We start from the raw sequence: 17,210 nt of genomic DNA on the forward strand, positions 1-17,210 counted from the left end.
CTTGACACTGGAGGGCGTACCCTACCTGTAGGTGACTCGCTCCTCCTGGCCTGGTTCATCTTTCTCCCACAAGAGGGCGACCCGATCCGGGTGGCAGCGGGCGTGACGGTCAACACAGTTTACTGGAACAGAGAAACAGATTGAACAAGCCTCGTCTTGTCTCCATATTTACCACACACACATACGCACACGGGCCTGATAGCTGAGTGGACAGCGCTCTTTACTCGTAATCCAAGGGTCCGGGTTCGATCCCGGTAATGGCAGAAACAAAATGGGCAGTTTCTTTCACCCTGATGCTCTTGTTACCTAGCAGTAAATAGATATCTGGGAGTTAGACAGCTGTTACGGGCTGCTTCCTGTGTGTGTGTGTGTGTGTGTGTGTGTGTGTGTGTGTGTGTGTGTGTGTGTGTGTGTGTGTGTGTGTGTGTGTGAAAAAAATAGTGGTTAGTAACAGTTCATTGATGGACAGTTGAGAGGCGGGCCGAAAGAGCAGAGCTCAATCCCCGCAAGCACAACTAGGTGAGTACCTAGGTGAGGTGTGTGTATACATATGTATACATTACCTAGGTGAGTAGGTGAGGTGAGTCAAGCCACACGGCACATGACAAACTGACTCTCCTGAGACCAACACTGACTCACTCGAGACACACCGACTCACCTGAGACATTAAGCTGACCATCTGGGAACCACTTGAAGACCGAATTGACCATGTCATGTTCAGTGACCACCTGGAAGTCCTTCTGCCATTCCAGACGCGAGCGTGCGAGCCGACCCCAGAACTCCTCCGGCTGTGGGCGGCAAGAACACAGGTAGAGTCCCAGGCAGGATGTGTGTGTGTGTGGGGGGGGTGGGGGAGGTGTAAGGGGTGATATGGGGGTGAAGGGGGGATGTGGAGGGGTGGGATAGTGATGGGATACTGTAATAAACGTGTACCATCGTTATTACACACATATATATTCGTTTACACAGCAATATTTCAGTGGATTTAAAGTGCAGATCAGTTTAGGCGCTCACACAAGGTACAGTACACGTGGTCTTTTCCAATCTTTTATGTGGTGATCATGTCCCCCCTAACATTTCTGTTTTCCAGCGACGTGAGGTTTAGGTCCCGTAGTCTTTCCTCATAGCTAACACTCAGCTCGGGTACTAACTAGTCTGGTGGCAAACCTCTGAACCTTCTCCAATTTAGTCTTATGCTTGGCGAGATATGGACTCCATGCTGGTGCTGCATACTCCAATATTGGTCTGACATATGTGGTACACAAGGTTATGAATGATAATATAGGCCAACCTGGCATATGCCGCTGATAATACCCTCTTGATATGGGGTTCGGGGTACAGGTCTGGTGTGATATCAACTCCCAGGTCTTTCTCCCTGATTCTTGAAGAATTCATTTTGCAAATGGAACCTTGTATCTGGCCTCATGCTCCCTACACCTATATTTATTACATTACATTTGCTCAGGTTAAACTAACACATTTGTTAGACCATTCCTTCAGTTTGTCCAGGTCTTCTTGAAGCCTCATGCTGTCCTCTGTCTTAACCATTCTCATAATTTTAGCATCATCAGCAAACATTAAGAGCAACGATTCTATACCTTCTGGAAGATCATTCACGTATATCAGAAACAGGATAGGTCCCAGTACAGAACCCTGTGGGACTCCGCTTATGACTCACGCCATTCTGAGGTCTCACCCCTCACAGTAACTCTGCTTCCTGTGGTGTTACAAGTGGGGTGACGTCACATCCGGCAGTGCTCTCATTCTCTCAGATATGACTGCCTCAAGTGATTCTGCTGAGACGTCAATCTTCCTCATAAGCCGCCCGGATAGTCAACTAGATAACTATCATGATTCCAATAAGTCTGCTTGTAAACTGGCAAGTAAACCTTTGTCTTGACCAGAAAATATTCCCAAGTTATAACTGTATTGGTAATATAAATCCATGGATTAACAAATAAGTCCCAGGCAAAATCGTTTTCTTTCACGTCGAATAAAGATTTGATGTCAAATTCTAGGGGATTCTCAAAGTTTTCGAATTTCATATTTCACATTTGATATTAAACTGCTAACCCTAACCTTAACTGCTAACCCAAACCCTAACAACCACAAATAGAATACATAGGAGCACTAATTACGAAGCGATTTTAAAGTGATTTTGAAAGAAAACACACGACGCGGGCGGGATTCGAACCCGCAAGGGTTAGAAACCCAATGGATTTTAAGTCCATCGCCTTAACCATTCGGCCACCGCGCCTTGAATTAATTATGTTAATTAATTATAAAAAAAAGGGCTCAGGAAATGACGCCCTAGTGTGTGCACAACTAGGCGTGTGCACAACTAGGCGTGTGCACAACTAGGCGTGTGCACAACTAGGCGTGTGCACAACTAGGCGTGTGCACAACTAGGCATGTGCACACCGGATGATGTGGTGGAGTGCTGTGATGCGAGTGATGATACATGACGTCACATCGTCATGGTGTGACCTTCAAATAATATTTCACAATGTTCTGTTATCAGATTAGTGCAGCCCCGACACGGGGGGGGGGGGGCTCCCTAGACGGGGGCCCCCGACCCTGGCCCCACCCGTCTGTACAAATGCAGAACTATCGTCAGATAATTGTGCACACATTATTTATATTATAGATGTAATCTGAGAGGGATATGATTCCCAGGCCTTCCCTGCGGAAGATCGAATAATTGTCCACTGTCAAAGAGATCTCTCATTATTGTGGCTGCACAGGGGGAAGGGGGGGGGGCTTTGAATCGTGGGGCCACTGCCACTCACAGGGTGGGTATTGGGTCCACTACCACTCACAGGGTGGGTATTGGGGCCACTACCACTCACAGGGTGGGTATTGGGGCCACTACCACTCACAGGGTGGGTATTGGGGCCACTACCACTCACAGGGTGGGTTGTAACACGCATGACCCCCCCCCCCCCTTAGAGTTCACACCTAGGGAAGCCTTCTCCAAGAGATCAGCCCAGATGACCTCCGGATTATCTTGTATGTTGATTAAAAAATTCCTGGGTTAGTCTTAGTCAGCTAGTTTCAAGTATGTAATATTTCATGATACTCTTGTCAAACATTGCATTGGAATTAGAGCCCATATTCTTATGTGTAAACATCCATCGATCTCCCCCCTTTTAGCCAGGTCAAAGGTCAGTCACACACGTAACTAATAATTCCTCTCTTGAACAGTGTATGGTGAATGTCAAACAAGTTTAATGAAAATTCTTGAGTGTTTGTGCATGTGTGGCCCGAACTCTCTTTCGATCTAGGTAGCAACAGTAAATCTCGCCTTTCCCCCCCTTTTTTTTTGGGGTGTATATATATTGGTCCTGTAGAGACTTAGGGACAGAGGGCAGGACGCCAGGGTCGAGAGTGGGTCTGTGAAGAACATCTCACAGCCAGGGAGAGACAGAGTGAATCCACCGGATGGAGAGACAGAGGTCTTAAGGTCTTAAGGTAAACCCTCTGAGGGTTTTGTTCCATGTCTAAATTTCTTAACTATTGGCCAGTGTTAGAGTAGGATTTATAGTGGTGATTAGCATAATTTGTTCTCAATAAACTTTTGTTAAATTTCCCGTCTGTGTCAATTGTTAAATCTTCTTAGCCTTTTGGATATAGTTGGCTGACAACCGTCCCATAATTAATGACAGTTATAGAAAGTACTCTCCAAGTCAAGCAATGTTTCTTGCCTCGTTGCTTGATATAGTCTCAATGGTCAAGGCAGATGGTGGCAGCGTTTTTAATCCTGTGTAGCATTTCCTTGTTGGGAAGTGTATCTTTTGGTTCCGGTGTGACCATCATATGTCAGCTCATATTACAGTGTTCAATAACAGTGTTACCAAGTGAAACCGATAGGAAGTGTTACTCAGGATAAGAAGTAGTTTTACATTACATTATTAGTTTAGTACTTATTTTATAGTGGTGTTACAAGGTATTGGGTCAACTACCACTCACAGGGTGGGTATTGGGTCCACTACCCCTCAGGGTGGGTATTGGGTCAACTACCACTCACAGGGTGGGTATTGGGTCCACTACCCCTCAGGATGGGTATTGGGTCCACTACCCCTCAGGATGGGTATTGGGTCCACTACCCCTCACAGAATGGGTATACTAATAGTAATTCGTTTTTTCTGGGTCAGGAAGCCTGTGAATATATACTGTGGGTTCGTATCAAGGCTTGTATATATCGAGGGTCCCGCAAAGCTCGAACTACTGACCCTCCCCAGGATGCAACCCCACAACAGTTGCCTAACTCTCGGGTACCTATTTATTGCTAGGTGAACAGAGGCATTAGGTGAAGAGAAATATGCTCAACCATCTCTCTCCCCCCCTACAGATCGAACCCGGGATTCCCGTTTGATAGTCGTGTAGGAAACCAACTGTACTATCATCCACTGGATTGGTATGGGGTCCACTGTATCCCCCTCACAGAATGGACATGGGGTCCACTGTATCCCCCTCACAGAATGGACATGGGGTCCACTGTATCCCCCTCACAGAATGGACATGGGGTCCACTATTCCCCCTCATAGAATGGACATGGGGTCCACTATACCCCTCATAGAATGGACACGGGGTCCACTATACCCCTCATAGAATGGACATGGGGTCCACTATTCCCCCTCATAGAATGGACATGGGGTCCACTATTCCCCCTCATAGAATGGACATGGGGTCCACTGTACCCCCTCACAGAATGGACATGGGGTCCACTATACCCCTCATAGAATGGACATGGGGTCCACTATACCCCTCATAGAATGGACATGGGGTCCACTATTCCCCCCTCATAGAATGGACATGGGGTCCACTATACCCCTCATAGAATGGACATGGGGTCCACTATTCCCCCTCATAGAATGGACATGGGGTCCACTATACCCCCTCACAGAATGGACATGGGGTCCACTATACCCCTCATAGAATGGACATGGGGTCCACTATACCCCTCATAGAATGGACATGGGGTCCACTATTCCCCCTCATAGAATGAACATGGGGTCGACTATTCCCCCCTCACAGAATGGACATGGGGTCCACTATACCCTTCATAGAATGGACATGGGGTCCACTATTCCCTCTCATAGAATGGACATAGGGTCCACTATTCCCCCTCATAGAATGGACATGGGGTCCACTATACCCCCTCATAGAATGGACATGGGGTCCACTATTCCCCCTCATAGAATGAACATGGGGTCCACTATACCCCTCATAGAATGGACATGGGGTCCACTATACCCTCTCACAGAATGAACATGGGGTCCACTATACCCTCTCACAGAATGAACATGGGGTCCACTATACCCCTCATAGAATGGACATGGGGTCCACTATACCCTCTCACAGAATGAACATGGGGTCCACTATACCCTCTCACAGAATGAACATGGGGTCCACTATACCCTCTCACAGAATGAACATGGGGTCCACTATACCCCTCATAGAATGGACATGGGGTCCACTTTACCCCATCACATGATGAATATGAGATCCACCACCACTTACAGGATAAGTTTTGGATCCATAACCCCCTCACAGGGTGGGTAAGGGATCCACGACGCCTCAAAGGATGAGTATGGGGTCCACCACCCTTCTCATGAAGAATATGGACTGTACAAGCCCTCACAGGTTGAGTATTTGACGCATAAAAGAATCGCTCACAATAAAATGTTAGGATTTCACCAGTTACCTAAAGGTATATACCTTCAAGTTCAAGTATGTTTATTGAGACCAGAAAAAATACATCTCAAAGGGATAGAGTAGCTTAGGCTATTTCTACCCCCCTTACGGTATATACCTTGTGTCTACCTTGTGTAAATTGCGGGGATTAACAGCCCCGCGGCCCGGTCTCCCGGTTGGTCGTCTGGTTTATATGCACTGTGCACTATTTTTTGCCACCCTAGTAGACAACAGCTTTTGACATCTGTCACGTCATAAAGTCGACCTTTGATTCTCTTCGTGCTGTCTGCACCAGATCTGCTAAATCTCACAACCCTATAGTACAGAGGTAGAGGATATGATCACAACATATAAGATACTAAGGAGGGATAGAGAAGGTGGAGACGGACAACCTCTTTAAATTGGGTAAAAACAGGACAAGTGGACGTAGATGGAAAACGCAAATGTGTCGAAGAAATGTAGGGAAATACTCGTAACTTAGTCAGATTTTGCAAAGAATTCATGAGATAAGTTAAATGTTATGATAAGTTATTCATAAAATCAACCTTCTTTTGTAGCCATATTTTACGAGATAAGTTAAATTTTAACTTATTTAAGATAAGTTAAATTTTAACGCAACAGGTACCCCAAAGCTAGAAGGTAGGCATAAAGAGCTAAACCACAAGACCATATACCCACTGCTCTGGTCATTGTTAGATGAGCTCCTATAGGCCCCCACACCGTGTTAGCCCCACTACTGCAGAAGTAGTAGAAGGTAGTAGAGCGGAAGGTAATAGAGGAGACCGTGTGTCGAGGCTAGGCTCCATGACCCAGCGCCTGCTGATCACGTGGGCTACCCTTTCACTCTGTACAAAGTTTTTTTGGGGGAGTTGGAGTCTATGTATGCTGTATAAGTGTCTGTAACTATCATTTAAGTGTTTAAACTGTCAGATACTATGTATTTGTAACTATAATATTATTGTAGATTCCCAACAGTTGTTAATTTTAGGGGCGGCCAGGGCCTGTTTGTTTACCTACGTCAGCTGATCTCAGTGGAGTTGCAACATCTCGCCAGGAGAGTAATTATCCACGATTTACTTGAAAACCACCACTTTTTTTTCAATAAGTACACTGCAGGTGATAAAATATATCGTCATTTGCATTATTACTACTTGTAATAAATTCCCTATGATAATATGTTTTTCGATGAATGTCAAGTTGATGAGGACTAGAAAACATGAATCGGTTGATTCTGCTGGCTAGTGCGCCACTAACATTCTCTGCCGTTGACCCGTGTGGCGCCGGGTTCGACTCCCTCTACGTGTGGTGAGAAGGAAAAAAGTTGTTGCTCATCTCTTCTGCCTCCCCTTCGTTACTCTTACATTCCCCCCCCCCCCACACACATCAATATTCCTATTTCAATTTGTTAAAAATTCAAGGCTCTTGGTGTGGCAACCTCTGTAAGTACACAAACTTCTTTAAAGGTCACTGCAGAGGAAACAAGTGCTAACAGTGCATGGCCAAAAGTGACCGAGGGAGAGATGTCTAGATCTTCAAGTGTAGTTTGAAGACTTCCACTGATACAAAGTATGAAAATACTTCGGTACCCAATTTAAAATACATCTTCTGAAGTACACATAAAGTGCATGAATCTATTGTAGTCGTATTGACTAGCTTAGGCCTGCAGCACTGTGCAACCTGGCTAAGATAACGAAGGTCTAATGACCCGTTCGTGGATGAGCGGCCTCGTTATCTTGCCAATGATATGCCTATCGTGATCAGGATACCACAAACTCTTCTATGGGTGATGTCTGAAACTGTCGAGGCGATAAGCAGTGGTTCTCCTGAGGGATCCTATCAATGAAAACGTTATCGAATGGAAGAAATGTGAATAAAAGCCGTGGAAATTGGGTATCATGCAATGTGAAAGTCAGTTCATGGGGAGACATGCACATGAATCTGTACAACAGTAGATTGACGGTTAAGAGGCGGGGACCGAAGAGTCAAAGCTCAACCCCCTTTCTTGTAAACATATGTTTACAAGAAAGACTGCTACCAACAAAATAAACTAATGCATATATATATATATATATATATATATATATATATATATATATATATATATATATATATATATACTCGACAACCTATGATAACCATCTTTGTAACCCATATGTAACTCCTTTTTTGTAACAAAGTTCAAAGTAAATATATATGTGTACATACAAAAGAATGGGGGTGGTAGGAGAAGATAATATTAGTGTTCAGTGAGAAACCACAAGGTCTCCTCTGAATACTTTTTATTTTCTTCTCCGAGGCTATGGGTCCCCACATTGGCACCAGAGGTGGTACCCTCACAAAAAAAAAATATATATATATATATATATATATATATATATATATATATATATATATATATATATATATATATGTCGTACCTAGTAGCCAGAACGCACTTCTCAGCCTACTATGCAAGGCCCGATTTGCCTAATAAGCCAAGTTTTCATGAATTAATTGTTTTTCGACTACCTAACCTACCTAACCTAACCTAACCTAACTTTTTCGGCTATCTAACCTAACCTAACCTATAAAGATAGGTTAGGTTAGGTTAGGTAGGGTTGGTTAGGTTTGGTCATATATCTACGTTAATTTTAACTCCAATAAAAAAAAGTTGACCTCATACATAATGAAATGGGTAGCTTTATCATTTCATAACAAAAAAATTAGGGAAAATATATTAATTCAAGAAAACTTGGCTTATTAGGCAAATCGGGCCTTGCATAGTAGGCTGAGAAGTGCGTTCTGGCTACTAGGTACGACATATATATATATATATATATATATATATATATATATATATATATATATATATATATATATATATATATATATATATATATATATATATAAGACGTTCATTGGTGCGGTGGTCACGGTACTGTGTACGTTTAGGGGTGATCCTGGACGGCATGGGTTCGAATCCTGGCCGGGTCAAAGAGTTCTTAGTGATATATGGCTTGCGCGTTCATGCAGCTTTCTCATATATATATATATATATATATATATATATATATATATATATATATATATATATATATATATATATATATATATATATATATATATATATATGAGAAAGCTGCATGAACGCGCAAGCCATATATCACTAAGAACTCTTTGACCCGGCCAGGATTCGAACCCATGCCGTCCAGGATCACCCCTAAACGTACACAGTACCGTGACCACCGCACCAATGAACGTCTTATATATATATATATATATATATATATATATATATATATATATATATATATATATATATATATATATTAGTATATTTTGGTAGCAATCTTTCCTGTAGACATATATTATTAAATATGACCGAAAAAAAAGTAAGATTAATAATTCTAACACGAATTTTCTCAATATTTCTTACGGTTCTTTTCACTGTCGATGGTAATTGAAAAATCAGTTCTCCAAAATTCATTTTTATTTCTAGTCTGACGCGACACTTGAACGCGTTTCGTAATAACTTATTACATTTTCAAAGACTTTAGTTTACACACGCACAACTATAAACTGCAAACACTAAAACTGATTTCTTACTATGCTATAATTCAAGCGGCTTTTCATTTTATATACCTGCATTTGGGTGAGGTGATATGTTACAACAGTTTTGGATGAGGTGAAAACAAACTTTCAACACAAGATAGAACACGAAATATTGGGTAATATTGGGTAAAGTTAAAGGGGAAGAATGGAAGTAAGTCTTTGAAAATGTAATAAGTTATTACGAAACGCGTTCAAGTGTCGCGTCAGACTAGAAATAAAAATGAATTTTGGAGAACTGATTTTTCAATTACCATCGACAGTGAAAAGAACCATAAGAAATATTGAGAAAATTCGTGTTAGAATTATTAATCTTACTTTATCGGTCATATTTAATAATATATATATATATATATATATATATATATATATATATATATATATATATATATATATATATATTTTAATAAGGGAATATATATATATATGTGTGTGTGTGTGTGTGTGTGTGTGTGTGTGTGTGTGTGTGTGTGTTGGGGATTAGAGTACACTTGTGCAGTAAGTTAAAAGTCAGTCAGCCATAAAAACTCGACACACAGATCCCAGGGAGCATGAGGCTGCTTGGGTGTCTGAGGGTGAATGAACTCCAGCTGATAAACAAAGTTGGCGAGCTTGAGCACCCCATTTATGTTGACTGCAGATTATGAAAAGATATCGCAATCAAGTCGGCAAATGAGCAGAGAGAATAGACACAAAACAAGGTTTGATTTTATGACTAAAGGGTTTGATAAATGTGAGCCGGGGGTAATTGAAGAGATCCAAGGGAAAGGGGGGGATAAGAATATGAAGGGGGAGGCAGAGGAGATGAATACCTCTCTCTCTCTCTCTCCAAGAGATGAGGTCAAACCCACATAGGTCAGTGAGGGAGAATGTTACACCTTGACACTACACGTGGCAGTATCAGCTGGCGCCGGATCACGTGATTTGGCGGCGCCATCCTTAACACTTTCTCTTAACTGCTTGCTGCTCTGACCAGTATCTTCAGTTATCCTTAAAGTAAATTAATGTGGCCCCTCTTGAGATCCTAGGACAGGGGTAGTGAACCTTTCTGAGAGTGTGGGCCCAAACTGACAATATTCTTCTAAATTAGTTTTTATTTCGAGTGACCATGAAGACATGGCAGGATGTGCAGAATACCCCCGTTGAAAAGCAGAGGTGCAACAGGTACTCTGAGAGAGAACTCTATCAACATCAGAGGCCCGAGACTGTTCAACACGCTTCCACTACACATAAGGGGCATAACTGGCAAACCCCTCACAGTGTTCAAGAGAGAACTGGATAAGCACCTCCAAAGGATACCTGATCAACCAGGCTGTGACTCATACGTCAGGCTGCGAGCAGCCGCGCCTAACAGCCTGGTTGATCAGTCCAGCAACCAGGAGGCCTGGTCGACGACCGGGCCGCGGGGACACTAAGCCCCGGAAGCACCTCAAGGTAGCCTCAAGGTAGGTAAGGTAACCATTTCAATTTTGAGCCGCAGATTATAATTTATTAGTATTATTTTACTATTTTGTTATAGAGAAAGAGAACACAATGCTTGGAAGCATTCGTAAAGAAGGCTGTTTAGGCTACCAACAACTCTTCTAAATTATTAAAAAATATATACATCTTTAGGAATTATATTGTACCCGTTAATAGTAATTCCAAAGAAGTAAAATTAATGAATTAGTGACGATAACAATGAGCATTTTTATGGAATTTCAATTTCTCTCTTTGGAAAAGGGAGATTTGTTGCTTATTTATGTATATATATATATATATATATATATATATATATATATATATATATATATATATATATATATATATAATATATATATGTACATATATATATATATATATATATATATATATATATATATATATATATATATATATATATATATATATATATTCTTAAAATATTAACAAAAGTATAAGGCTTTACAGAAAGCCTATTAAAAATTATTAATATTTTTATGACACTGAAAAATATCATAAAATATATTGAAGTTTATGATACTTTGATAGAAGTAAAAGCATCGGCTTCGCTCTGCTTATATTTTTCTTTTGTTGTTTGTGAGTGAACATTATATATTAATATTAATATATAATGTTCACTCATGAACAACAGGAGAAAAATATAAGCAGAATGAAGCCGATGCCAACTATTTATTGCGTACACTGGGTCTTTCAACGAGTTCAGAAAATGTCTCCCCCCTGCCTTTTTAAAAACACATTTAGGTACATCAGCCTGTTTGCAGCTATCCTAGACTATATGATCATAGTCTAGGGTATAGACTTAGTGCTACATGATCTCCTAGGCCATGTAGCCTAGAAGACCATGTAGCACTAAGTCTACATGGTCTCTCCCCGATATCCTCTTCCCGTTTCTAAAGATTTCATCCTTGCCCTCAAGTTTCTTCATTCCCCCCAGCTTACCAAACCGTTTGGTCTTGAAAGCCTGAAAAGCAACAGTATGGTTTAAATTCTCGTGGTCCCCCGCTCAACATTGGAGGGGGGACGGGTCGACAGGAAGGCTATTTCCGTCAAGCGTGTTTCTGTTGTTGCTGGAGTGTCGCCCGAAGCTGCTCATGCTGGGGAGGTTTGCTGGTGATATTTGCAGCCGCAGTTGGCCAGCAGCGGCCAACAGGTCGCCACACTGAGCCGGGATGACAAGTTCCTTTGGAAGGTTTCCTGTGGTTAGGAGATGGAAACACTGTAACACCGCGCCTCTAGTAGGTTACAAGTGCAAGGTTCAAGCCTTGTTGCGACTACTTTACTGAGCTTGTACACGATAGGCAAAAATAAAGCGTTGTAGATGGCAACACGAGGTAGTTCACCCGGCCGTGGTAGATGCTAGTGGCTTGGCAACACTCACCGATGCAATCAACAAGTGTCAACAGCTGTAATCACATCAAACGGCTCTGGCATGACTGTCACTTAAAGTCTCTTGAATAATCGCTTCAATATAGAGGGTGATTTCTTTCTTCTCAGCGAAACTAAAATAATCGAGTGTCAAGAGGCGTCCGGCAGCTTGGCGTCCTTGACTTTGCCTGTGTTTAGCGTCTAGGAATATCCAGCGTAGTATGGATGATTGAGAGGGTGAATCTTATCTTCGAACTGACGTATTATTTCCAGTTGTATATTGTTAGGATATACTGATCATACCAATTGTTAAGTATGAGAAAAACTTAATATATACTAGACATTGATCATTCGAGTATGATCAATGAATACAGGTGTGAGTTTACATACACGTACACAGTTGCCACCTGGGTACGAAGTGGACGGTTTGTGATCCGGCTGAGAGGAGTCTACCTGACAAGGTTTACCTAATAGTGCCTACTAGCCATTTTTTCTTTGTAACTGGAGCGCTTTCTAACCTTCCTGAAGCTTTGGTTTGTTTGTAGATGGAGGTGGCTTCCACGACTTCTACTTTTAGGTCATTCCACTTCTTGATCCACGGGACAGAGTGCAAGAATTTCCTAAGTTGTCTTGGAGTCATTTGCGTTGTAATCCCCTTAGTATCTTATATGTCGTGATCATATTCCCTCTGCTCTTTCTCTCTTCTAAGATTATGAAATTGCGTTCATTAAACTGTCGTCGTAGCATAGTCTAATTAATTCAGGCACTTGTTTTGTTGCAAACCTTTGCAGTTTTGTCAAATTCAGTTCTGACCTTAACAAGGCGAGGGTTCCATGTTGGTGCTTCTTATTCTAGTATTGACATCATATATATGAATATATCCCATCATATATTCTAGTATTGGCATCAACTATATATATATATATATATATATATATATATATATATATATATATATATATATATATATATATATATATAATGTCGTACCTAGTAGCCAGAACGCACTTCTCAGCCTACTATGCAAGGCTCGATTTGCCTAATAAACCAAGTTTTCCTGAATTAATATATTTTCTCAAATGTTTTTCTTATGAAATGATAAAGCTACCCATTTCATCATGTATGAGGTCAATTTTATTTTATTGGAGTTAAAATTAACGTAGATATATGACCGAACCTAACCAACCCTACCTAACCTAACCTAACCTATCTTTATAGGTTAGGTTAGGTTAGGTTAGGTAGCCGAAAAAGTTAGGTTAGGTTAGGTTAGGTAGTCGAAAAATAATTAATTCATGAAAACTAGGCTTATTAGGCAAATCGGGCCTTGCATAGTAGGCAGAGAAGTGCGTTCTGGCTACTAGGTACGACATATATATATATATATATATATATATATATATATATATATATATATGGCATCATATATATTGTATTGACATCATCTTAATTAGGTTCTTGAAAACCGTTCTTGAGTTCGTCAGCTTCCTATATACTTTCCATGTTATTCTGCTGATGTGCCTTACTTGTGAATTAGAATTAGAATTATATCTACGTTCCTTATCTTCCCTGAAGTGCATGCTGAACCACGTCGTCCTTGAGTGAGATGAACTGTTCCCGGGTATCAGAACGTTTCCACACTACGAATTCCAACATCTCACGGGTTCTCTTCCCTAATAATTTCCTCCGAGTTCATTTATCATTGGTTTGTTAAACAGACAAGATGCTTTGGAGGCTGCTGGATAAGCATAGTGTAAGTCATTATGAATCGAAGCATACTCCAGCAGGGAGCGTGTTACCGCACATACCCCGTGATTATACTTCCTCGGTTCACTTATAACTTGTCTGCGAACATTCCTCGACAAGAATTCGATTTGCCGCAACTTGGAAGTTATGTACATATATCTTTTTCATTCACTTGGACCATCGGAGTCCGGGACCACAAAGACGGAAGCCCGTAGTCTGGGTTCGAGGCCCCGACGGTTCAAGTGAATGAAATGTTAGATATGATAAGAGCCCAGTAGGCTCAGGAATCTGTACGCCAGTTGATTTGACAGTTGATATATATATATATATATATATATATATATATATATATATATATATATATATATATATATATATCATATATATTTATCATATATATTATAAGACCACTGATTGCGCAGTGTTGCCATTGGCAACAATACTGTTCCCCCCCAAAAAAAAACTAAAAAATTAAAATGAGTATGGACGGGTCATGATAGGCTACAATCAAACTCCCGGGAAGATATTAACCACCGTGAAACTAACTGCAACGGTCTTAACATGTTGCAGCAGAATGCGGAAGATGTAGTTTTAGTTGGGTGGGTCCCGAAGAGAAAGAAAGGTCAAAAGAATAATAAAGTGTAAGGGTTAAGAAGTTGAAATCAGTCGTGACAATCTGTGAAGAATCAATAATTTGATCGATCACTCTGAAAGCCAGCTGTAGTTCGATCATAAATGGTGAGACTTGTTAAGAGGCTGTTGACTGGTGGGTCGAGGCGGTGACGCTATTTGCTGGTCCTGCCAACATTGCTCCACACTCTAGACCAACATGCATGCCAACTCTCCCGATTATTAGCGTCACAATCTGTGTCTCGCCACCCATTCCATTATTCACGATTTCATGGTTACCCGCTAGCCTACATACGAACCAGATTGGTACCATTCATATTGAAATAAGTTTCATTGCCTGAACTTTTGCTCGCGTGACGTGTACCAAACCTACCATGATGCCGTAAGTTAACAATTACCGGTGAGGCTTCATGGCGAAATTGTACAAATAAATTTCGCTAGTACTTCTTTAGCATGGCAGCATCCGAGTGCATGGTGAGTAAAGAGTGTTGTCTACCCAGGTATTCACTCGAGGGGCCCTTACACTCTCCCAGTAGCCCGAGTTCAGCAAACCCCAGCCAGAACTAACGGCAAATCCCTAACCAGCGCTTATCACCTGGTGAATTGAATTAGAATCTCGACCTGAAGAATATTGATTGTTTTATACCCTTGATATTACTTTAGTGAAATCATAGTATTCTGGTATATACGTTGGAAAATTTTATAGCAGTCCAGCCTACTTGGCATCTTCCTGTCCCCAGTACCCATAGCCGCATTATGTATAGGCATTTTACGAAGAATTAACCTTGTTCTAATTTAGTTCTCCAAGAAGCTTAATTTTCACCTTTTATGACTTTTATCTATACGACTCGCTCGGACAAGACATGAGTTGGTTACTCTTTCTAAATGCACCGTTTCAGCGGCCAGAAGCCAATATGGAAGGTGTCTTTGAATACGGAAATAACTTGTATTAGTAATGGTGTATCCATTGGATATCTTTGCATGGCTTGTGGATCCTACCTATCCAAGGATGAGACTGTCTATGTGGTCACCGATCCATCTACTGGCCAAACCCAGCTGTGCCTGATCTGGCTGACGAGCACGTTATCTACAAGGGCTTTTGAATATATCTGCGTAAAAATAGTTAAAACGGTATGTGTGTATATTTCCTGGTTTAATTACGTTGGGTTTAGTTCAGAGTTTTTTCGTACGCTTGATATAGATTTATGAGACGGTATCGGCCTTGGAACGTGTGTTAAAATGTTTTAAGTGTTAAGTGGGTTTAGCTATGCAGTTGTCCACCTGAGGGCGTGAGGAGACCAGCTTGATGTTAATTACAACACCCTTAGTCACATCTGGCGTGATGGTGGTCTATGTTGTGTGTTATACCTGTCGTATGGTGACCAAAGCACAAACCAGATGAGGAGACGACGACGTTTCGGTCTTGAACCATTATCAAGTCGATTGTGCATACCGTCCCTTTATTATGTTAAATATGTGTTCATACATCATCTTTAAGAGCAGGAAAAAGTACATGTTTAGGTAGTGACTTCTCAGGACTAAAGCACACTGCCAGCAGCTGAATGAGGCTTCACAAGCAAAACTTCCTTTTTTTGTTTTATCTTTGAGCTGGCGTCAGGGGGACGAGCACACTTGTCTCCCCTTGTGTGTTTGCCTAGTTGTGCTTGCGGGGGTTGAGCTTCGGCTCTTTGGTCCCGCCTCTCAACCAAAGGGTTGAGACCCGCCTCTCTCTCTCATATATATATGTCGTACCTAGTAGCCAGAACGCACTTCTCGGCCTACTATGCAAGGCCCGATTTGTCTAACAGGCCGAGTGATTTTCTTTATTTTCAATAAATTGTTTCCAATTGGTTTATTTGAATGATTATTATTATATTATATTAAGAACATAAATTATTGACTTAGTTGTGTTAGTTTAGGTTAGGCTAAGATAGGTTAGGTATGGTTGGTTAGGTTCGGTCATATATCTACGTTAGTTTTAACTAAAATTTGAAGAAATTTAACATATACATAATAAAATGGATAGCTTTATCATTTCATAAGAAAAAAATGATAAAAATATATAAATTCAGGAAAACTTGGCTAATTAGGCAAATCCGGCCTAGCATAGTACGCCGAGTACTACGTTCTGGCTACTAGATACAACATACATATATATATATATATATATATATATATATATATATATATATATATATATATATATATGTCGTACCTAGTAGCCAGAACGCACTCCTCAGCCTACTACGCAAGGCCCAATTTGCCTAATAAGCCTAGTTTTCATGAATTAATGGTTTCTCGACTACCTAACCTAACCTAACCTAACTTTTTCGGCTACCTAACCTAACCTAACCTATAAAGATAGGTTAGGTTAGGTTAGGTAGGGTTGGTTAGGTTCGGTCATATATCTACGTTAATTTTAACTCCAATAAAAAAAATTGACTTCATACATAATGAAATGGGTAGCTTTATCATTTCATCAGAAAAAAGTTAGAGTAAATATATTAATTCAGGAAAACTTGGCTTATTAGGCAAATCGGGCCTTGCATAGTATGCCGAGAAGTGCATTCTGGCTACTAGGTACGACATATATATATATATATATATATATATATATATATATATATATATATATATATATATATAATATATATATATATATATATATATATATATATATATATATATATTTCACATATATCACA

General features: G+C 40.7%; 1 protein-coding gene and 1 non-coding gene across 2 annotated transcripts in view; both read right to left on the reverse strand.

The window, feature by feature from the left end:
• Positions 1-17,210, reverse strand: part of LOC138362990 (acetyl-coenzyme A synthetase 2-like, mitochondrial) — a 37,901-nt gene that overhangs the window by 13,204 nt on the left and 7,487 nt on the right. The window contains exons 2-3 of the mRNA XM_069321594.1: positions 659-788; positions 26-122 (exon numbers count right to left, since the gene is read on the reverse strand). Of these exons, the coding sequence (XP_069177695.1) occupies positions 26-122; positions 659-788 (227 nt within the window). The remainder of the gene's footprint in view (positions 1-25; positions 123-658; positions 789-17,210) is intronic.
• Positions 2,174-2,257, reverse strand: TRNAL-UAA (transfer RNA leucine (anticodon UAA)). Its single transcript has one exon. It is a non-coding gene; the product is annotated as a tRNA-Leu (tRNA).

The sequence above is a fragment of the Procambarus clarkii genome, chromosome 10 (genome assembly GCF_040958095.1).
Source record: "Procambarus clarkii isolate CNS0578487 chromosome 10, FALCON_Pclarkii_2.0, whole genome shotgun sequence".
Lineage (NCBI taxonomy): Eukaryota > Metazoa > Arthropoda > Malacostraca > Decapoda > Cambaridae > Procambarus > Procambarus clarkii.